Below are 22,966 nucleotides of genomic sequence, written 5' to 3' on the forward strand. Positions count from 1 at the left end.
CTCCATGCTAAGGTTTAGCATTGCTGATGGCCCAGCTAGCCAGGCAGGAGAAGAGAGGTTTCCATTCAGGTAGAGGCTGGCGATCAGATTTCTGCTGGGGCCTAAATGATCCTCATTAAGGGCTTTTAGTCACATTATAGATGATGCAAGAGCAGTATCATCTGTGCTCATCTGATACACGAGCCACGACAGAGAGCACTATAATTACCTGGAAGAAATAATGTGATGCTCTTGACTATTTATGTGGTGGAACACTAGCTAGATAGAGATTTACAAATTACTACTTCAGGGTCAACTCTGCAGTCTACTCTGTCAAAGACATTCCCACTGTCTACAGAAAAGAGCTGCACTTGAAAAACGCCTCTTATCCAATCATGTGTCTCTCAGAATTAACCAGCACAAAAAGATGGGGGCAAAAGGTCCATTGATCTGCATGTAATACATGAAATTATTACTCTGGTCTAATTGTTCGTAAAAGAGAGGGAGGCCAGGGCTGGAAATTGAGGCGTTTGATAAATGTGTTTAGCAGCAGGAGCAGGAGAAGAGGGGGGTGCTGGGAGGGGAAAGGGGGGGGGGGGGGGGGGGGGATCAATATGGCAGTTTGTCAAATCGAATCTCAAGTGGGGCCTATGAATGGTTCTTTCAACTGCAGCACAGAGATAGACAGAGATAGAGATAGAGAGAGAGGCCTTGCCAAGTCAGCAAAGCACATTATCAGAAATCAAAGGGCTGACAGTGTCAGGAGGGGGGGTCTGGAGGAGGCCCTGAACCAAGGCCACACTTACTCTATGGTAATTAAAAACCATTTTATCAGCGCTGTCTGCACAACGCTCCCTATTGCTTACTATTGACAATCTGCTGGGCAAGGGCAGTGAGCGCTAATTTGACTTTAAATAAATGAGCAGAGAGTATTTAAATTCCTGCGTTCACCAGAGAGAAGGCGAGCAAATGAGAAGCGAAGGGAAGCAAAGCAGGCTTCAGATTCTCTCATTTTAAACTCGTCACAGACAAATTGTATGCCGCACGCCAGGTTTATTACACAGTAAACAAATGTGTGAGCACTTGAAATATAATCCATTTTGTGGAATGGGACACTGTTTTTCTTTACTGACAAAAGGACAATTAACTTCAATCCATTCAAGAATAAATAACTCTTTAATCTCTTCAAATTCCTAGACTCAGGTGAAATGCTGACAACGACAACGGATGCTTTTCTCCAAACAGTCCACTACACCAGCGAAGCACTGTTTTCAATCCCAGCATTAGTACTGTGCCCCCTCCCGTTCCTTGTAAAGGAAGTGCACAGTGATAGGGCCGGCAGGTGTTTGCACCGTTTCTGATGCACTGACCATCATCCATGACCCCAGCCCATAGGCCAGGCAAGGTATACCTGGAAGAAGAAAAACAGACACATAACCATAACCATAAAAAATATTACAAAAACTATTAAATAATAAATGTATGGATAAAAGTATTACTTTAATAAGTATAAAATCATTAGATTTAATGGTGACACATTTGCCCACTAACCAAAATTTATAACTTTCAGTGTGCCAAAGAATTTGTCCTCAAAGTCCAAGTTCTCAGGAGGCGCTTTGGTGCAGTGGTACTTGATAAAGGGAAAGCATCCTGTCCGAAGTATGTGGTAGTTGGCGCCCTGCACTCGCCAGTTGAAGTTTGAGCGTCCAAACTGGTCGTTGTGTATGGAGCTGTAGCGGACACAGAACGACGTCCACGCCGGGAGCTTGCGTTGAGTGAGGTGGCACGTCAACACCTCAGAAGCCAGGGGACGCGGACCTCGTTTCCGAAATGTGCTTGGGAACAGCATCACATTCAAGAAGATGCTGTGTATACCCCGCAGAATTCTTATCATGTTTTTTTAATTATTATGTTTTTATATATAAGATAATATTCTCCATTTTAGAAGACTATGACTTCATGCTCGATGAGATTGATTAAGTTGGCTGTATAACTATAATGTCCCTGATGATGCCTGATACATTCATGGATGACTGACATATCAGGTTTAGTCCTGTCACGGAATTATTCTGGTTAGGTTATAAAGGAATCGTAGGCGAGCTGTATCCTTTCGGATGATTTTGACCACGTCGTTGTTACAATACGTGACAAAGCAGGCGACCAGATCATACAGTCTTTGGGGTTCAGTTATTGAAAGACATACTGTAGCATGTTGACTAATTGACCGCTATCCACGTCGTTGTAATGTGCAGGCAAGGGCAAACCGGGTCACAAAGTCGAGACGCTGTGGCACGGATCGTCACTTCTTTAATTATCCTCGCGTATCATCGTAGTGCACATTACTGTCTTATATTTGAAGCGCAAGACTCAACATGTTAAATATCTGGCTCATAAACTATATCGCTATTTCTTAACACGGTATGCACGGTACCTGTGTAGTGTACCAGCAAATATTTCCTTCCCCCTAGAAACAACGCGTTTTGTTACAGTTCCGGCTGTGGCATCTACCAGTTAACAAACTGACAATAGCCTAACACAACGATAAATGCTGTTTACATTTTAAATTAAATTAATTAGGCTACTGTAAATTCAACCCACATGACTTCTCTTGTTCACAACAGTCCTGTTCTTATAGCTTTATTATTATTTGTAGGTTATTCATTGTGTAATGTTTGGCGTGTTCAGTGAGTTCATGGATATATACATAATTAGTCTATACCTAGCAAAAATGTATTAGGAAAGAAACATAAAAGATGTAGTCAAAAGATGAAGTCAAACAAGTATTTTGAATGTATAGAGCTTGACTGGTCAGTTGCCTTAGTCCTGGTCAGTGCTTGTCAGTGCATCTGTTTGGTCCTCTTTCTTTTCTTGAGTCTTGTTTTGAATGGTGAGACCCAACACACCTTCGATTTCCTTGATCAAGTCCTTCAGAAAAATATAGAGAAAAGCAAAGAAAGTGACATGATTGTGAAATGACATTCACTGCAAAATACAATGTGCCTCTCTCAGCACCACAGCCTGTTATACACTGCTGTAGATTGAGAAATTCTTGGCTATGGGCTCCTTATGTACTGACAAGAGTGTGTGTGCCATGCAGAAACAGACTGACATGTCATCTTTTAATCTAGAAAGGGACTGACCACCAAAGAACAGTGATCTATCTTGCTCCGCTCTAGAATCTTTGCTGACCACTGTCTTATACAGTCACAATGGCTATGTGTGAAGTTTGTTCTAATCAGTCACAATGGCTATGTGTGAAGTTTGTTCTAATCAGTTCTGTGCATTTCTCTGACATCAATAGTTCAACTGAAACTACATGTGACCAGAGTAAGCTTCATCACAGAAGCATACACTAAATGTCTTCAACATTAAGTCAATAAGACAACAAGCACACACAAAATAAAAAAATAAAACAAAATACAAATGGCCAAGAAAGAGATAAAACAGCAGATAATCTTTAGCCCATTGACATGGTACCTTAAAATTGGACACCCCCTGCATGTTTGGGGCGGATATCTCCTGATGGATGACAGCCAGGTTACGAGCAAAGGTCATCAGGGATCCCTCGAGATCTTCACAAACTGTTCTGTTAATGGCACACAGAAACAAATGACTTTACTAATGACCCTCTCACTGACGGCCCAAACAAAATCAGCACACACACACACACACACACACTTACATGCAAACACACACACACACACACATAGAGAGAGAGAGAGAGAGAGAGAGAAACTACTGTAAACAATCACCTTGTTTGGTCATTAGAAATGGCTAGAGGGAACTGACAGTTCAGTGTTTTGTGGAGAGCTGCAATTTGATTTAGGAGACATATCATAGGAGACATGGATGGGTGTGTGTGAAGAGAAACAGCTGGTTTCAGGGGAGTTTAAACATGTTTATGGAACAAATTAAAAACAAGGAGTCGGCCGCCATAGTCACTGACAAGTGACAAACTTCCCATAGTTGAGGCGTCCAGCAACTAAAAATCTCAACATAGAGTGAGCTAAATTAAATCAATATCACGTGCAAAGAATATTTGATAATGTGTACAAAGACAGCACATTATAATCTAGAAATAATTGAAGTGCATTGTCTTTTCCTTACAACCACTGACCAGCTGTCAGGAAAATTATGTTGGCAGTGGCAAAGACAGCAGTGGTGTGTGTGTGTGTATCACAGTAGCATACTTACACCATCCCTAGACTGTATCTCTCTGCACTGTCATGAAGGCCAAACAGGGTGCCTTGCCTTTCCTACAGACACAAGCCACAAATCAGCCTGATATTCATATTTACTGCATACACATTCCTTTTCTTTATTATTCATTTGTGGTTCTGACAAAAAAGGTTGCTGATATTTGAACAACCAATTACATTACACCCCTCTCTTCTGTGCCCCTGAAGCAATGCATTGAGGAGCTCGAATTGTTCATGGTTTGGTCCTAATGTAGGCGTAATGCATGATTTCTATTCAAAGGACTGTGTACCAACACCAGAGGTTTTTTGACAGCACTCACAGAACAGATAACTAGAGGACTGTACTGAGAAATGAGCTGAATTGGACAAAACTGTATTGGATAACACAAACTGCACTTTTGAAAGGGCTGCCTCAGCATAATTCCAAATATTAACTTGAAATAGAAAAGAAAAGACACACTTTAGAGTTGTGCTATTTACCTTGATGTCAAAGCCTATACCCTGGGCTTTGCACATCTGGAAGAACACACTGTAGTGCACCATGGAGAGGTTGGTATGAAGCAGCCGACTGCCTATCACAACATAGCGGCTGGTCACAGGGGACTGATGGTAGAGATGTGCGAGGAGAGGCAGAGACGAGAAAGTTAACATACAGTATACACTATATACATGTATATACGTACTAACAGACACATCCACTTGCATACACACACAAACACGCTCAACCATCACCTTAGGCGGAGAGAGAGAGGGATAGAGAGACATGAAGAAAGAGTGAGAGTGAGACAATCAAGGGAATAACTGCAATACAGAGGAGGCTGAAAGAAGATGAAGCAACAAAGAATAGAAATCCAGTCCACTGTTTGTGTTTTAAAAACAAAAGCAATATTGGCTATTTAAGCAGCTTAGGCAGTCTGCTCATAATGCTGTTCAGTACATCCTCTGCATATGCTATGACGGCAGACACAAAATGTAACTCAATGCCCTGTGGGCGAATAAACAGTCACTGGTGGTCACTGAGGCCTAGTCTGAATGGACAACACAGTACTGAAGCTACATTGTTATGCAAGAACACCACCATCACAGAGAATGAGAGCAACACACTAATAAAGGAGGTGTCCAAACGAATTCTTCAGACATGCAGCGGACTTAGCCGTGTCAGGACTTGCGTGGGATCGGTGTGTGTGGATCCACCGTACCATCTCCCCGACGAGGCATTAGGGAGCAGAGGAGAGACTGGTGAGTGTGTGTTTGTGAGGGAGTGGGGGGTGGGAGTGCATCTCCACACACTCGCCGTGGGAAGATGCGTAATGCATTCTGATAGAGAGGCGCTCCTAGCTGTCAAATGCACTGCCCTCACACAACAATAAGCGTCCAGCAGGGATTTAATTGTGTTTGTAATGTGCAGTGGAGCCCCAAATGACGGCCACGGACAAAACCATTAGGCAGACCGAGGAAGACCCAACGCTCCGCTCTGTGCATGCTGTGCTGTGCTGTGAGTTACGCTGACTAAATGAATGTTTGATAAAATAACACAAGTCGCAGATTAACAAGCGTGAAGGCAGGCCAGCCTCTAATAAAGGGAGCGCATTGTTTGGAGGCTCTGCGTCGGGCAGATGAGGTGTTTAGGCATGCATGTGTGTGTACCCATGAATAATGAACAACCTATGAATTATTAATAGCTTGATTATTTAGTCTCATCTATCAAAATGATAATGAATTCGGCAGCTAAACACCAATCAGCTCCAGAGCGTAATTACAGCGTTTAGTTGTATTTAACAAAAATAAAACAACAAACGCTGGTCGAGATCAATCTTTATGGGTGTGCTAACGTAGCATCTTCTGTAGGGGATGAGGGAATCTCTTAATGCTCTCTGGTCTGGTGTAATAACAGACATTGGGAAACAGATTACAGCGGCAACTCGCTTACGAGTCCAAACGCAGCTAATGTGGGCTCATCACTGGAGCTGACCGCATAGACTGAGCAGTCATCACAAACACTGCTGCCCCCGGCCAAGCTTTAATGACTCCAAATGGCCGCTGCATTCATTTACAGTGAACGCGGATGGCGGGGCTGGAGAGATGGGAGACACTGAGAGCCAAGCCGTTGGGCTGTAATGGTCATCATGACCATCATCATGAATCTGCTTCTGCGGGCCTTCTGAGAGCGGCCAGGAAGAGGATTACCCTGACCAGCGCAACGCACAGCACAGCACAGCAGAGCACAGCACAGCACAGCACTGACACAGACAGACACACAGACAGACACACACACACACATACACACATACACAGAGACAGACACACACACACACACACACACACACACACACACACACACACACACTGGTAGACCTGAGAAACATTTAAGTCCAGAGAGGACAGTAGACGAGACACACAGACCTGTAGAACTATACAGCTATAATCAGTGTAGCACACAAAGTGTCATCGTCATGTTACAAGTGTAGCACACAGACCTGCTGTAGCAAGTGCAGCACAGAGAGGCATCAGAAACACACAGACCTGCTGCGCTAAAGGGAAAAATGTCATTTTCTGAATGTCCAAAAGAAGTTCAAATGTAATCCATGCCACTTACATTTGTGCTGATTATCTTATTAGAGAAGAGAGTGAACGAACTAAAGAGATAGACAGACAAGAGAAGAGAGAGAGATAGAGGTAGAGAATGAGAAGGAGGGACTATGTGAGTTCTTGAAAGGACGTGTGCATACCGGCTGTGCTTTGGCTTTGTGCTTTGGGAGGCTGGCCTTGCTCTGTCTGACTGGCAGGGGAACCTCCAATCGGCTGGTGCGGCAGTCCAGTGTGCCTCCGGACATGGCCAGCGTGAGCTGGGTCATCGCCAGCTGGTTGCTGTAACCCAGGTCCAGATCAATGGCCCATACCTACACACACACACACACACACACACACACATTTAGACAAATAGAAACAACTTAAACCAAACACATAGAGGTTGACAATGACTAAGGTTGGGTACCTAGAGCTGTAAAGTCAAAAATGAATACTTAAATAAACACACATACACATATAAATAAACACACATACACATATAAATAAACACATGTACACATCTAAAGTAGGGGTTCCTTTCATACACTTAAATAAACACACATACATATACTGTATAAAGCAGGGGTACCTTTCACAAATACACAGACACGTATAAAGCAGGGGTACCTTTCATAAACACACAGACACATATAAAGCAGGGGTACCTTTCATAAACACACATATAAATAAAAAATAAACACACACACACACACACACACACACACACACACACACACACACACACACACACACATATAAAGCAGGGGTACCTTTCATAAACACACACACACACACACATATAAAGCAGGGGTACCTTTCATAAACACACACACACACGCATATAAAGCTGGGGTACCTTTCATAAACACACACACACACACACACATATAAAGCAGGGGTACCTTTCATGTGTGTGCCCAACTGTCCGCAGTAAAAGCAAAGGGGAGGGAAAAGCTGTTAATGACCCACTTTAGTGAGATGAGGACCAGCAGCAATACACCCTCAAAATTGACACCTATAGAGAGATACTGTACAGTATGGGAGCAAAGACAAGAGGCTACTAAAGTATGTGTGTGTGTGTGCGTGTGAGTGTGAGTGTGTGTGCGTGTGCGTGTGTGTGTGTGTTTGAGAAAGAGACCTGCAGACAGAGAGGGAGAGCGGGACAGAGAGAGAGAGAGAGATGGAGAGACTGAAAGAGAGTGCATGCATGAGATGAGAGAGAGAGATGGAGAGAGATGGAGAGAGAAAGAGATGGAGAGAGATGGAAAGAGAGAGAGAGATGGAGAGAGAGAGATGGAGAGACTGAAAGAGAGCACGTGCGTGTGTGAGGTGAGAGAGGAGAGAGAGAGATGGAGAGAGAGATGGAAAGACTGAAAGAGCGCGTGTGTGTGAGATGAGAGAGGAGAGAGCGCATGAGTGTGAGCCCGGAGCACGCACAGCCGTTGGGCAGAGTGGTGACAGCAGAGTGGCTGCACATCTGTATGGTTAATGGCGTCATTATAAGGATATTAAGGGGTCAGGCCCAGTCGCGGCCTTATGCTTAAACAGGGCTAATTTGCCCCGATAATAATCTAATAGCTGTGCCCCCTCTTCACGCGCCAGCACATAAATCATGGCCGAAGGAGTTGTTAATAACTAAGTGGCAGTTGGCTGCCTCTGCCGCTATCCCTATTTGTCAACGTAAACGCTCCTGCCAGGCAATGCAAATGGCTGCCTGCCTTCTGCTACCCCTCCTCTCTCTCAGCACACAAGACAGACACACACTCACACACATGCACACACACACTCTCCCTCTCTCTCTCTCTCTCTCACTCTCACACACAAACACACACACACGCACACTCTCTCTCTCTCTCTTACACACACTCACACACATGCACACACACTCTCTCTCTCTCTCTCACACACAAACACACACACATGCACGCTCTCTCTCTCTCTCTCTCACACTCACACACACACACACACACGCTCTCTCTCGCTCTTTCTCACACACACACACACACACACACACACACAAACACTCTTACTACCTCTCTCTCACACACACTTATGAAGCTGACTTCGCTTCTACACAGAGACCACACCACTACCGACTTGAATCTTGTCATACAGATATGGCAGAATGGTCAGCATGAAACCAAACGTTGGAGATATACTGAGACACATACATGTTTCTAGTTTGTCACATACACACACACGCACACACACACACACACACACACTCGTATGTGCACACACTCACACACATTCATATGACAATCAACAGCACATTGATCAAGAAGAGCCTCAGTAAGCCTGTAAGTAGCCTGCGTCATGGACTGTGAGCCCACCTGTGTGGGACTGTGGTGGGGGTAGAGGGGCTCTGTGCTCCTACAAGTCATTGATTCTGGGATGGCAGAAGTCCAGTTAAGGCCTGCATCCTGTGTGTGTGTGTGTGTGTGTGTGAGTGTGTGTGTATGTCTGTGTGTGTGTGTGTGTGTGTGAGGCGTGGCCCTGCACCATTGTCAGCCTTAACAAAGCTGTCTGATACATACGCCAGGATTGTACCTGTTTTCTATAGCTCTCGGACTTTCATTACAAAACTGCCACATCACAGCTGAGGCTCACCGGGACGCACAATAACTACAAGGGCATATACTACTCACATCTCTTTTACACACAAACACACACACACACATGCATGCATGCATGCACACACACACACACACACACACACACACACACACACACACACACACATTTTAGCAACAGACTTGAATGTAAATTAATTGGGTGGGTGTAACTCAAATAAGAAGGCAGAGGATGGGACTGTCTCTCTCTGACCCTCACCTTTCATTTCCACTTTACAACACACACACACACACACACACACACACACACACACACACACACACACACACACACACACACACACACACACACACACACACACACACACACACATCTGTGAGCCTGACCCAAACAGCTTTGCTTATTTGATATGTGGGCTTGTCTACATGCTGCAAAAACCTGGCCTTCATATTTCTCTACACAACGCTGATCTGCAGCTGTTCATCCAGTTTTGTCCCAAGTTTCATCTCAGTTTGACTGTGCTGTGCTGCATATTTAAATCAGGAAATGGGGAATGTGTGTGTGTGTGTGTGTGTGTGTGTGTGTGTGTGTGTATGTGCGAGTGTGTGTGTGTGTGTGCGTATGTATAACATTTGTAATAGGGCTGTCTAATCTGAAACGGCTTCCTTGAAGCTGAATAGGTCCAGCCCAGACCCAGCCCAGCCCAGACCGGTACATATTATTATGACCATTACAAGGGCTCAAGGGTGGTAAGACTGTGACCTTGGAGAAGATAGCAGCTTCTCTCTAAAGTTAAGACTCACCCCTCCGTGCAGAAAGACCGTGTGATTGAGATCTTTTTTTGAATAGTGCAGTGTTACCAGTGTACGGAGGAGCTCTGACATTTTGAATTACAGTGCGTGCTGTGTATCAGATTACAGTAGCGGTGGTATCTGCTTGCTAACAGGCTCGTGTTAACCTCTGGACTCTTGGATCAAATCCACTGCATAATTAGGTACCCCAGAGAGAATACCCACAATGCACCATGCCTGGGTCATCTGCCCAAGTACACAGGGCAGAGGCGGGCATCTCGACGGGGAGCTGGAGACGAGGGGCCAGCTCGTCTGTGACCTAAGCAGCTTTCCAAAAGCTCTAATGCCCCTCTGGCCCACAGGGGGTCAGACAGGGGGACCCCTCCAAACGACAACTGCCCTTCTGAAACCAGGGGCACTGAGCCCTGCCAAAGACTTGTCCAGTGTTTGCTAAACACACAAAGCTTTTGTGAAGAATGTTCCCACTGATTCACTGGGTTGGCCAAGACAATCGTAAAAAAGTTGTGGTTTTCATTTAGCACTGAACACTGATTACACACATCTTAAAAAAGCATGATGTGATGTAGTGGCATTTGTAGGAGTATTTGTGTTTGGTCTGTTTACTGTAATTACTATGGAAGTGTACTATAGTACCCTCTAGTGGTAGAAGCATCTATGACACTAGCAGAGAGAGCGTACCACTGAGTGAGAGAATATTGTAACATTGTACAACCATGCCAATAGCACTGAATGGAACATATAGATGTGTGTTATGAGACCATACAATTGAAAGATGGCTCCACATAACAAAGGCCAGAGAGAGATGACGGTTTAAGGGTATTTAATTGTAACCACGATCAGAAATAATTATTAATACGAGTGCATTGTTCAACAATGATGAATAAAGCGGAAAAAAAAACAAACAAAAGAACAGGGTGGTGCGTTGAAGCTAAAGCGTAACAAAACAGAAAACAAACCCTGTGACTGCTTGACTCAAAAGAAAACCATGGTCTGCTGACTCCCGACGGTAACCAAAAAAACAATGGGGTCTGGTGAGTATTCACGGGTCTTCTACGCTCACTGAGCCTGTAACTAGAAACGTGCAAAAACCCGCCACCAAACACCACCTGCTCAAATATTTAGAAATAAAGGTGGAGTGCTTAACAATCGATCTGTGTGTGTGACTGATAACTTAAGATGGCAACAACTCTAACAAAGGAAAAATGGCGAGACGAGGCGACGACGCAGTGCCACGCTGCCAGCGGTTGTCGGCAGCCTGCGCTGAAAGAGGCGAGAGCGAGGAACGAAAAGGGGCTCTCCTCTTAGGATACGGGCGTCTTATATAGGCCCCGCCCCGCAATCAGCCCAGTCTCGGCATCGCCTAGAGAGGGGGACAGAGAGACAAGACAGCACACGCGCCACAGCGCAAACAGGCAACGCAATGTACGATGTTAATGTCAAACGTCTGCGTAACAATGTGTATGCAGACAGAAGAGGTAAGAGAGGCCGTGAGAACAGAAGAGAGAAGAGGGAGAGCTACAGAGAGCCAGAGGAAGAGTGTGAGGCTCAGCCCATCAGGACTGGGTTTAATCTGAGACTAGGACCTGGAGAAACACGTCCCATCACACTGCAGGCCATTTATTTCCCAAGGGAAGCAGAATTAAAAACACATCCAGTACGCGCGACTCCAACTCCGTCTCATTGGCTGCCACACTGCCCTGACTGAGGCAAATGAACCTACAGGGGCCGCTCAGAGAGAGAGAGGGAGAGAGAGGGAGAGAGGGAGAGAGAGAGGGAGAGGGAGGGAGAGAGATGGAGGAGAGAGAGGGTGAGAGAGGGAGAGAGATGGAGAGAGAGAGGGAGAGGGAGAGAGAGGGAGAGAGGGAGGGAGAGAGGGATCTGAATTTAAGGATGTTCCATGGGGGTCAGTAAATCAGACAGCAGCGGTGGGGTCAGGGGGTTAAACTGACACTATCGTTTCACTGCTAGAGACCTTACATCTCTCTAATTACTCTCACTCTCAGACAACCTCTCGCAATTAAAACAACCCTGCATACACTTAAAATACACACACTCACACACACACACACACAAAGTGTTCACATTCAAATACATAGCAAGCAGTCACAAAAAATGCAGTTACATACACACACACACACACACACACACACACACACACAGACACACACACACACACACAAAGCGCCTGAGACCCAAGGCAAACAGCAGTCCCCCCACACAGCCAAGCGTGAAGCGAATATCACTTAGCCACCTACTGTTAGGCCTGCCTCTGCCGGAAGCTGATACAGTGCCACATATCCACACACACACACACACACACACACACACACACACACTCACACACACACGCACACGCACACATACACACACACACACACACACACACACACACACACACACACACACACACACACACACACTCATAAGCTCATACACCTACCCCCTCTACTAACACACCACTCTCACTGGCCCTGCATCAGAGCACAGACAACACATACACACACACAGATACAAACACACAGTCAAGAAATTCTCATCTTGAGGGGGAAAATGCTTTATAAACAGCTGACCAGCGAGATCAATTCAGGAAAATCAAATATTGAATAGAAAAAAGCTGCCAACAAATGAAAGGAGATAGCTTTCTCTGGCAGCCAGCGGAGCGATTTGGGACAGGGTCCCAGGTGACGCATTAACGCAAAGCCTGGATCCACCAGTTTGTGTGTGTGTGTGTATTCACTCCATGCTGACCTGTGTCCTGACAGACACAAAGCTGCACTATACTGCTACGATGCTATTAGGGGTCAAAGGTCATGGCCTTAAAGGGGGGAATTAGTTTATTGACACAATAAGACCTGACAGTTTATTAGATGGCCTTTGGCCAACATTAGCCCATCTCTGCAGCCTGTTTACTCCGGGAGTGTGTGTGTGTCTGTGTGTCTACTTCAGCGTTCTCTTGGGGGCCCTTGCAGATCCATCTATCTGGCCAATCACTCTCACACCACCAGTGCTAAAACACAGGACACACACTTCTTCAATCTTACACACACAATCAGGGCACACGCACCCGCACGCACACACACACACACACACACACACACACACACACACACACACACACACACACACACACACATACACACACGTATACAGCTCACCTCCGACCCCCAGGCCCTCGCGCTGCCGCTTCACAGCCCTTTAATCATGTGAGAGGACGCCTGTGTCTGACCTCTAAATAAGAGTTAGAGCCGGCGGAAACACACCACTCAGACAGGTCAGTCGCTGCAGCCCAGACACGGCTGGACACCTCATTTACGGTATGAGGGTGGTCAGTCTGTGGCTGGGTCTGGTGCGGACTGACAGGGGAACGGCCAGGAAAGGACAATGGGTCAAGATGAAGCCCTGAAAGGTCCCTGATCCCTCCCTCTCTCTCTCTCTCTCTCTCTCTCTCTCTCTCTCTCTCTCTCTCTCTCTCTCTCTCTCTGCCCCTTCTCTCTATCTCTCCACGTTGCTTCCTCTCTATTTTTCCCCCACTATCTCCTTTCATCCCTCTCTTTCTCTCCCTTTCTTGCCCTCTCTACTCTCCCTCTTGTATCACTCTCTCCCTCTGCCCCAGGCCCCCTCCTCTCTGACCTGCTGCTCCATGGTGCCGGGCTGAAGGAAGGTGACAAGGTCGATGGAGAGGTATCCCAGGATGCCCCTGTCCAGGCAGGAGGAGCCGACGCGGGTGCAGAGCTGGTGGAGGGCCTCGGGGCAGACGGACGTCTGGGGAACGGACGAGCCCAGGACCTCCAGACCGCTGGGGCCGTGCAGCTGGTCACCGCAGCACAGCACGCACACCTCGCCAGCCGGCTGCACCAGCAGGTCCACCGTCAGGCACGTCACACTCTCAGAGGGCGGGTAGGCCTCAACCACCCCACCTGATGGAGAGAGAGAGAGAGAGAGAGAGAGAGAGAGAGAGAGAGAGAGAGAGAGAGAGAGAGAGAGAGAAAAGTAAGAGAGAGAGAGAGAGAGAGAGAGGTCTAACACTGCTTTATTAACCCAGTGTTTAGGTATTTAACCACTGCAAAACAATAACATCCCCAATGGAACATCCCCAATTACACAGCCTCAATGGAAAAACATACAGACCATGTAAGCATACAGAGAAAGAGAGAGAGAGAGAGAGAGAGAGAGAGAGAGAGAGAGAGAGAGAGAGAGAGAGAGAGAGAGAGAGAGAGAGAATGAGATAAAAGACAGGGGAAATTGGAGAAAGCGAGAAAGAGAAGGAGGGAAAGAGTGAAACAGAGAAAGAAAGAGAATGAAAGAATGTGTGTATATAAGTATATATATAAGTGAGAGAAGAGTGAAGAAGATTGTGAGTGGACGACTAGATGACTACTTCCTAAAGAAGAGAATGCAGAAAGAAGAGAATGCAGAGTAAAAAAGAAAAGGAAGATAGATAGAGATAGAGTCGTAGCAGATTGAGTCGTGGCAGATAGAGTTGTGGCAGATAGAGTCGTAGCAGATAGAGTTGTGGCAGATAGAGTCATAACAAGAGTCGTGGCAGATAGAGTCGTGGCAGATAGAGTCGTGGCAGATAGAGTCATAACAAGAGTCGTGGCAGATAGAGTCGTGGCAGATAGAGTCGTAGCAGATAGAGTCGTGGCAGATAGAGTCGTAGCAGATAGAGTTGTGGCAGATAGAGTCGTGGCAGATAGTCATAACAAGAGTCGAGGCAGATAGAGTCGTGGCAGATAGAGTCGTAGCAGATAGAGTTGTGGCAGATAGAGTCGTAGCAGATAGAGTTGTGGCAGATAGAGTCGTGGCAGATAGTCATAACAAGAGTCGAGGCAGATAGAGTTGTGGCAGATAGAGTCGTGCTTGACCAGTAACGGGCTGGGAGATGGGCGATGGTCTGACCGTATCTGAGAAAGTGGTCCAGGAACTGGGCCCAGGTGGGGAACACTCTTGTGTTTGTGGGTCGGGCGTGCCGTGCCAACAGCTGAGGGACCTCCTCCAGAAACTTATTAAGAACCTCTTCCTGCACATACACACAGACACACATTACGATTATGTGTTTTTTTGTGTGCATGTCAGTCTAAAAGACAAATGTAACTCTCAAATGTGTGTGTGCATGTGTTGTGTTGTATTGTGTTGTGTCAGCGTGGGTGATTGACAGCCCATTATCCCCACATCACAGTGGTCTAATGGGTTTAACCTGCAGCTATAGACACCACACCTGCCTCCGATACCAGCCCTGTGAACCCTCCTACACACACACACACACACACACACACACACACATCCCTGATGAGCAGGACCACACGCAGATCAATCAGCCAATCAATCAGAAGTTGCTGCTGATCAATGGCGCTCTTGTTTCTGTGACTAGGGAACGCCATCACGGCTGGGCCACTTAATTATTCTGTTAACTGCTGAGTTTGACTTGAGGCTCTCAGTGTTGCTGAACCTGTTGATGATAATTGAGAAGAGGCTGCTGCTGCTGCTCTCTTTGAGCACAGATGAACAAAACACACACACACACACACACACACACACACACACACTGTTTGTGTCTGTGTAATTAATCTGATCAGAATAACTAAAACTGGCCTCCAACTAAAGATGGCTGGCCCTAATTGTATTGTTTACAGTACTGTATGAAAAGGATTGTCTGGTTGTTTGGTCTGATACGGTGGGCAGTGCAACACCTTCATTTAGTTGATCTGTGAAAAGGCACTATCTGTGAAAGGATGGGGAAACTGGATGAACCCTTCTCGTCTTTTTGTTGACAAAAAAAAAGATTGCTCTGAGTTTGAGAGGAGAAGAAAACAGAAGCGGTTGAATTAACTCCATTTGAGTGTCAACACTGTGAGATGAGCCAAACACCCAGATCCATTTAAAAACAAAACAAAACCAAAAAAAAAAAAACAATATAAACACAGAAACAAAGAGGAGCATCTTCATCTTTTTTTCCTATCTTTTGTTGTTTCCTTCTCACTGGTTCTCATATTGTGAGACAAGGAGAGGAGAGGAGAGGAGAGGAGATGAGAGAGAAGAGAGGAGAGGAGAGAGTCTAGGGAGAGACAGATTAGGCCGTTTTGATATTCCAGTCATGAAACAGCCATCATCATATTCAAGTAGTGTAAGAAGCGAGGTCAATCGCTGCACAGTGATTCCGCCCCGACACAAGCCATGAGGCACACAATGGTGCGGCAAAAAGTGTAAAGCAAACGGCCCCATCGTTCCCCTCGGACGAGCTGCGCTCGCCGCCCGCACCCGCGCGCCGAGTTTGCCAACGCGCATCGGGAAGAACAGCGGGGATGAGGGGCGGGGGGCGGAGGGAGAGAGGGAGGAGAGGGGGAGACAGAGGGGGGGAAAGAGAGAGAGAGAGAAAATGAGGCGCCTTGCGTGGTGTTTTATTTGGACTTAAGAACGCGGGCGGCGGCGCTATGCGAGGGGATGTGAGCGAGGCCTCCACATAAAGATGAGCTATCGGACGATAAAGAAAACTGATATGTGGGCCTCTGCTCGCCGGCTGCCACCGCACACTATTATGGGATGCACAAACTAAATAAATCAGACGCACTCTTAAACAGTGTGCAGCCCATGCTGAAGTGCGGGATGCGGCGTTAGTGCCATCGGAATCTATGAGGCAGCAACATGGCTGCCATTCAGGAGGATAAAAGCAGCAGTAGTCAGGAAGGGCTGTTTCTGGAGCAGTGGAGCCCACTCCTCCTCTCTTCTCCTCTCCTCCACTCCTCTCCTCCATTCCTCTCCTCTCTACTCCTCTCTTCTCCTCTCCTCTCCTCCTCTCCTCTCTACTCCACTCCTCTCCTCTCCACTCCTCTTCCTTTCTCTCCTCTCCTCTCCTCTCCTCTCCTCTCCTCTCTACTCCACTCCTTTCCTCTCCTCTCTCCTCCTCTTTCCTCTCCTCTCCACTCCTCTCCTCTCTCCTCTACTCTCTTCTCTTCTCCCTTTCTCTCCTCTCCTCTCCACTCCTCTTCCTTTCTCTCCTCTCCTCTCCTCTCCACCCCTCTCCTCTCCACTCCTCTCTTCTCTCCTCTCCGCTCCCTTTCTCTCTCCTCTCCTCTCCACAGCAGCCCTGGGAGATGGAGAAGAGCTGCTAAGACAAAGGCTCCTAGAACAGGAAAACTAATCTCTAATGACCAACTAGAGCAGGAACAGCATAGCATCATCACAAACAGTGGCAAAAATATTTTCAAATGTGTCAATTGATACAATTACACACAGACACAAACAAGATGAAAGCTTCTTGTGAAGACTCAAAGAAATGTTTCCATCTTGTTTTATTATGTATTATTTTTTTAGAGAAATTGTCAGTGTCTTATAGCCTTAAATGTGTGTGTGTGTGTGTGTGTGTGTGTGCGCGTGTGTGTGTGTGTGTGTGTGTGTGTGTGTGTGTGTGTGTATGTGTGTGTGTGTATGTGTCTGTGTGAGTGCATGTATGTCTCTATATGTCTCTATCTTTGTGTGTTTGTATTTGTAAGCGTGAGCACAAGCATGTGTGTGTGATTGTTTAGTGTGTAATGCTTTGCATATAGCTCCATCCACTCTTAAATGGTCTGGGACCCCCTGCGTCTTTAACCTCTGCCCTGGAGCGGAGAGTTAAAGGCTCCGAGCGGGCCTCCCCAGCCTGACCCCCCCCAAGGCTCCCTCCTCACCCTGCCTCGGGGCATCCTGCCTGGGCATTATTCTCCCCGACCACAAGGGACTGCGGCTATTCTCTCCTCTGCATCCGAGCCGGCTCTCCCAGCACAATCAATAATTAAACAATCTGCACACCGCTTGGCGAGTGGCGGGGGAGCCATCCTCCTGCCCTGCTGCAACCAGGGACGACGATGACCTGAGATATTATGGGATGTAAGTGCGTTGCAAACACACGGCTCCCCGGAGAAGCACTTTTAGAGCCTCTGACATACAACCGTGGACGACGGGGGATGAGAAGCTTCGCTGAATCATTACAGTGTGCGGTCCAGATAATTAGTGTCGTGAGAGCCATTTGTAAAGTTTACGACACAAACACAAACTGTACCGTTTTTTTTTTTTACAAACACGCAATTCGACAGATGCAGACTGCCTGCTTCCCACTGCTGTCACCGTGATTAAGATGTCTCTGTGCAACACACACACACACACATTGGTCAAAGTATTACTGACTCTAATGTGTCTCTGCCTACATACTCAATCTAAACCAGTGCTGGAAACATTAAGAATAATAATAAAATAAAAACTGCAATCTTCCAATTGTTCTATTTAAGTGACTGTGATCATGAAGATGAAAAGCAAGACACTTAGCACATGAAATATTCAAAGGAGCTGCTGTTTCCTAGCAAACAAAAGCAAGACCACAGCCATCTCACTCATCACCATTTGGATTCAGTGAAATGAAAACAATCTGGAGCAAAGCTTGGGAATGAAAAAATGGACTTTGAATGAGAGAGAAGCTGCAGAAAATGGATGACATGAAGAGGTCACCTCTGCGCCCCTGTCTTTGTTGGCGACTTGGTGGAGGCTTTTCAGAGATGGCGGCGCTTGAGAGAGAAAAAGAGACCCGTTGCAGCATTGTGTCCATATGGCCCTGGTAGCCCGGGGGGGGTGGGGGGGGGGGCACGGCGTGTTGGACCCCCACCCCCCCCGTCCATTGCACTCTGGCTGGGAGCCCAGGTGGTGAAGAGCCCCCTATTAAGACCCTCAGAGCCAACGCCATTATGGAACCCAACTGGACTGGGCCTCAACAAGCATTCTCGCCTCGCCACTGTCACTGTCACTAGAGCCATCTAACGCATTACACACAACACACACACACACACACACACACACACACACAGAGTGCACAAGAGACATTCAACTGCAGACACTCATACACACACCCCTACACATTAAATGAACGGCCACACAGACAATAAAGACACACACACACACACAGTAAAACGTATAAATGTGTCAAACACCTCTACGACAAATAAATAAAACAGAACAATGAACACACACAGACCACAAAGTGAACAAAACAAACAAAACAACGCAAGCTGAGGTACACACACACACACACACACACACACACACACACACACACACACACACACACACACACACACACACACCCCTCCAGGTCAGTGCAAAATGAAAAGCTCCAAAGGTAAGAGTGTTGGTACACCCCCACACATAATGATTAGCCCATAATTAGTTGACACAAGGCATACTGTGCAACAGAGAGACGCAGTCATTACCTCGTGACAAAAAATCAAAGGTTCCTGTGCGAGCCAGTGAGGGAGGCCCTGCTGGCCCTGAAGCTGTGGTTGATTATTACTACACTTATCGAGTCAATGCACCTCTCCCTGCCAGGCATACAACATCCACCACGACACAATCATAGCAAACATTAAAAGAAATAGAGGCATTAACAAGCATTAGAAAGCACTTCAAAGTGCCAATAATGTGTTCACTGGGCACCAAATAGCATATTGCCTGGCCACGTCGCATTGTGTGCAGGTGCCTATATCAGGTGGGTCAGTAGCTCATCAGAGTGACCTTGGTCACTCGCTGTTCCAGCCGGACATTAAACACAAAAGGGGAGAGCTGTGGTGCAAGTGGCATCATCACAACCACACCGGGGTCCATGCGCCCATGGAGGCCCTGGGTTAAATTTTCTGGGTCATTCCCAGATCCCTGTGGTCATTCTCCGGTCCCACCACCGCCTCTCTACACAACTCACTTCCTGTCAATCGTCACTCTCCTATCATATCCTTATCCTGATCATAATCATATTCAAACAAAAATATTTTTCAAATGAAAGCATGTTAGGCATGCAGACAGATCACCATGCTCTGATGATAAACAGCTGAACAGGTCTCTGATGCTCAGAGAATATCATTTTAAAAGGGTCCAATCAGGTAGGTAAGGTGTAAGCTCACGGGCTAGTCTACCCATTTGTTTTGCTTCATTAGCGAGCAGAACTAGTTGAAGACAGAACAGAGTGTGCCACGGGCATGGATCTACACTGGGCTTGGCTCCTCATTCCTCCCCTGGGCTTTTCATGATGCCTAGACTCGGAGTGCACGGAGTTCAGCTGTAATGCTTGGTTAACCACTCTGTCATTGCGTCTGCGTCTGCGCTCAATGGGGCATACCCAAACTGACACACACTGACTTAAGAGGTTGAGCTGAGCTAAATTAGCATGTCCTCCCTACATGTTCAGGTCTGAGTGAAATAAATGGACAGGAACACACAGTACAACAGGACCCTTCATCTCACCATCAGACAGGTTGGGGCCTATTATTAAAGACATGTAGGTCTGCTGCTGACACCACACACACCGTAGGTTTCATTCAGTCTTCAGTCAGAGCTGTTTGTAGGGTATTTATTAGTCAGATACTCCTCTGACATGAGCTCAGACGGCCCTGAACAGTCTGCCCTTAGGGGGTGTGTTAGCATAATAAACCTTCAGAGATGAGTATCTGACCTGAAGCCCACACCCTCACACACACTCTCTCTCTCTCTCTCTCTCTCTCTCTCTCTCTCTCTCTCTCTCTCTCTCTCTCTCTCTCTCTCTCTCTCTCTCTCTCTCTCTCTCTCTCACACACACACACACACACACATACCTATGAGGTGTGTTAGCATTATAACCCTTCAAAGACGAGCGTCTGACCTAAAGACCTCGGTGATGAGTGAGACTGCCAATTCAATGGTACATCAAAGAAAGAAAAGTACACTTAATCCAACTGAGTGAAGAACTTCAGACCCGTCTCCCTTCCTCCTTTTTTTGTCAAAGGTTTTGGAGAAAGCGGTCTTCAAGCAAGTGTGTGACTTCCTTTATCAGAATAACCTACTAGATCCTACAGTATGCTGTCTGGTTTCAAGAGTGGTCATTCTACTGAAACTGCTCTTCTGTCTGTGACTGAAGCATTGAGAGTAGCTAAGTCCATGACATTGTCCTTTCTACACTATCTGAACTGGGAATTTCTGGGAAAGCTCTTGACTGGTTTGAATCTTACCTTAAAGGGCGTTCTTTAAGCGTGTCTTGGCAGGGACAGGTATCAAAGTCTCATGACCTCACCACAGGTGTGCCTCAGGGATCAGTATTAGGGCCCCTGCTTTTTTCTATTTACACCACTTCCTTAGGTGTGACCATTCGCTCCCATGGATTTGACTATCATTGCTATACTATGCATGCCTTAATGATATTTCTGTCTGGATGAAAGATCGGTATCTTCAGCTTAATCTCTCAAAAACTGAGCTTCTGGTGTTCCAGCTAAAATAGCTATTGCCCAACAGATTAACATCCAGCTTGACTCATCTTCACTGACCCCAACTAGATCGGCACGTAACTTGGGCGTCGTAATTGATGACCGATTTAACTTCTCTGAGCATGTAGCCTCAATTGCAAAATCATGTTGGTTTATCCTTTACAACATTAGGAAGATCAGACCTTATCTGACAAGATTCCACACAACTTCTTGTACAGGCCATGGTCATCTCCAACCTGGACTATTGTAATTCACTATTAGCTGGTTTACCCGCTTGTGTAATAAGATCATTACAGCTGATTCAGAATGCTGGAGCACGCCTGGTCTTCAATCAGCCAAAGAGGACACATGTAACTCCTCTCCTAGTTACTCTCCACTGGCTCCCTATAGTGGTCAGAATTCAATTTAAATCTCTCACTTTGGCCTATAGGACACTGACTGGATTTGCTCCCTGTTATTTTAATTCAATGATCAAGATATACATCCCCAACTGCCCACCGCGGTCTTCTGATGAGTGTCTGTCGTGTCAACCAGCCGCTAGGTCAAATTCAAGACCTACATTTCTTTTCCTCAGTGGTTCATTGTTGGTGGAATGAGTTGCCCAGTGCTCTCCGTACCTGTGATAGTTTTGGGTCTTTCAAGAGGGGTCTAAAGGCATCTGTTCAACATGCACTTAGTTTATTAAGCGTTTCTTATGCGTTATGGTTTGTATATTATAGTATTTATTTATTTTCATCAGGCTATTGTTTGAATTGACATTGTTGTTTATTATTGCTGTTCTCTTTGGTGTAGTCTTTAACCAACTTTAAATTGTTTACTGTTAAATTTAACTATTGTTTGTATGTCGCTTTGGACAAAAGCGTCTGCTAAATACCATAACCATAGCATCATGAAACACTGCACACAGTACATTTCAGTATTCAAATATCAAATCACAAACATTAATTCGTTCATTTACAGAGCTGTATAAAATGGTTTGGCGGTGGGTTGGGTGGGTAATATGTCCTGTGGTGTACAGTGACTGTGGACACACACACACATACACACACACACACATACACATACACACACACACACACTTAGGTTTGGCAATGAGCCCTCCGTGTGCCTACCTTTGCCCACTCGGTGTCCCAGTGCTGGGGTTTATGGCGTGCCCGCTGCTGCTGTGCCCACTCCAGGCTGCCCAGGTGGCACACGTCACAGGAGGCCGTGCCTCGGCCACCCAGCTCCCCGTCCATCTTAAAGAGCCAGCGCTGCACCTCCAGGTGGTCAGTTATCAGGTGGGCCAATGTCTCATGCAGCTGTCAGACAGGACGAGAGGGTGTGAGTGGGTGCAAAAGTGTGTGTGTGTGTGTGTGTGTGTGTGTGACTGCAAGTGTGCCTTATGAGTCTTTAAACACCCATGCTGCATCTCATGCAGTCACAGGATAGGGTGAAAGAGAGACATCTGTGTGTGGCTTGTGAGCATATGTGGTGTGATATGTACTTTACCCTTCCCTTGGTAAAGAACACAGATTCTTAGGCACAGACGTGTATGTGTGCTCGTGCGTGCGTGAGTGTGTGTGTGCGTGTATGTGTGTGTGTG

The 22,966-nt window shown here is 46.4% G+C and overlaps 2 protein-coding genes across 2 annotated transcripts in view; both read right to left on the reverse strand.

Moving 5' to 3' along the window:
- Positions 1–1,136: 1,136 nt before the first annotated feature.
- On the reverse strand, positions 1,137–2,514 carry c11h15orf61 (chromosome 11 C15orf61 homolog). Its single transcript, XM_042109556.1, has 2 exons — positions 1,531–2,514; positions 1,137–1,390 (listed from the first exon to the last, which is right to left on the reverse strand). The coding sequence occupies exons 1-2, from the start codon at positions 1,871–1,873 to the stop codon at positions 1,263–1,265; spliced, it is 471 nt and encodes a 156-aa protein (XP_041965490.1). The 5' UTR covers positions 1,874–2,514; the 3' UTR covers positions 1,137–1,262.
- An 86-nt stretch (positions 2,515–2,600) lies between these two features.
- The window catches only part of iqch (IQ motif containing H), a 35,509-nt gene continuing 15,143 nt past the window's right edge, over positions 2,601–22,966 (reverse strand). Inside the window, exons 14-21 of the mRNA XM_042109554.1 lie at positions 22,494–22,682; positions 15,032–15,152; positions 13,763–14,049; positions 6,908–7,078; positions 4,659–4,781; positions 4,174–4,235; positions 3,457–3,565; positions 2,601–2,904 (exon numbers count right to left, since the gene is read on the reverse strand). Of these exons, the coding sequence (XP_041965488.1) occupies positions 2,797–2,904; positions 3,457–3,565; positions 4,174–4,235; positions 4,659–4,781; positions 6,908–7,078; positions 13,763–14,049; positions 15,032–15,152; positions 22,494–22,682 (1,170 nt within the window). The 3' untranslated portion in view covers positions 2,601–2,796. The remainder of the gene's footprint in view (positions 2,905–3,456; positions 3,566–4,173; positions 4,236–4,658; positions 4,782–6,907; positions 7,079–13,762; positions 14,050–15,031; positions 15,153–22,493; positions 22,683–22,966) is intronic.

The sequence above is a fragment of the Alosa sapidissima genome, chromosome 11 (assembly GCF_018492685.1).
Source record: "Alosa sapidissima isolate fAloSap1 chromosome 11, fAloSap1.pri, whole genome shotgun sequence".
In the NCBI taxonomy this organism is placed as follows: Eukaryota; Metazoa; Chordata; class Actinopteri; order Clupeiformes; family Clupeidae; genus Alosa; species Alosa sapidissima.

Excerpts from the sequence above, each read along its gene's own strand:
- c11h15orf61 (XM_042109556.1), bottom strand. The coding sequence starts at position 1,873 with ATGATAAGAATTCTGCGGGGTATACACAGCATCTTCTTGAATGTGATG. Across the intron at positions 1,391-1,530 it reads ACTGAAAGTTATAAATTTTG|GTATACCTTGCCTGGCCTAT; the intron begins GTTAGTGGGCAA and ends TTCTTCTTCCAG.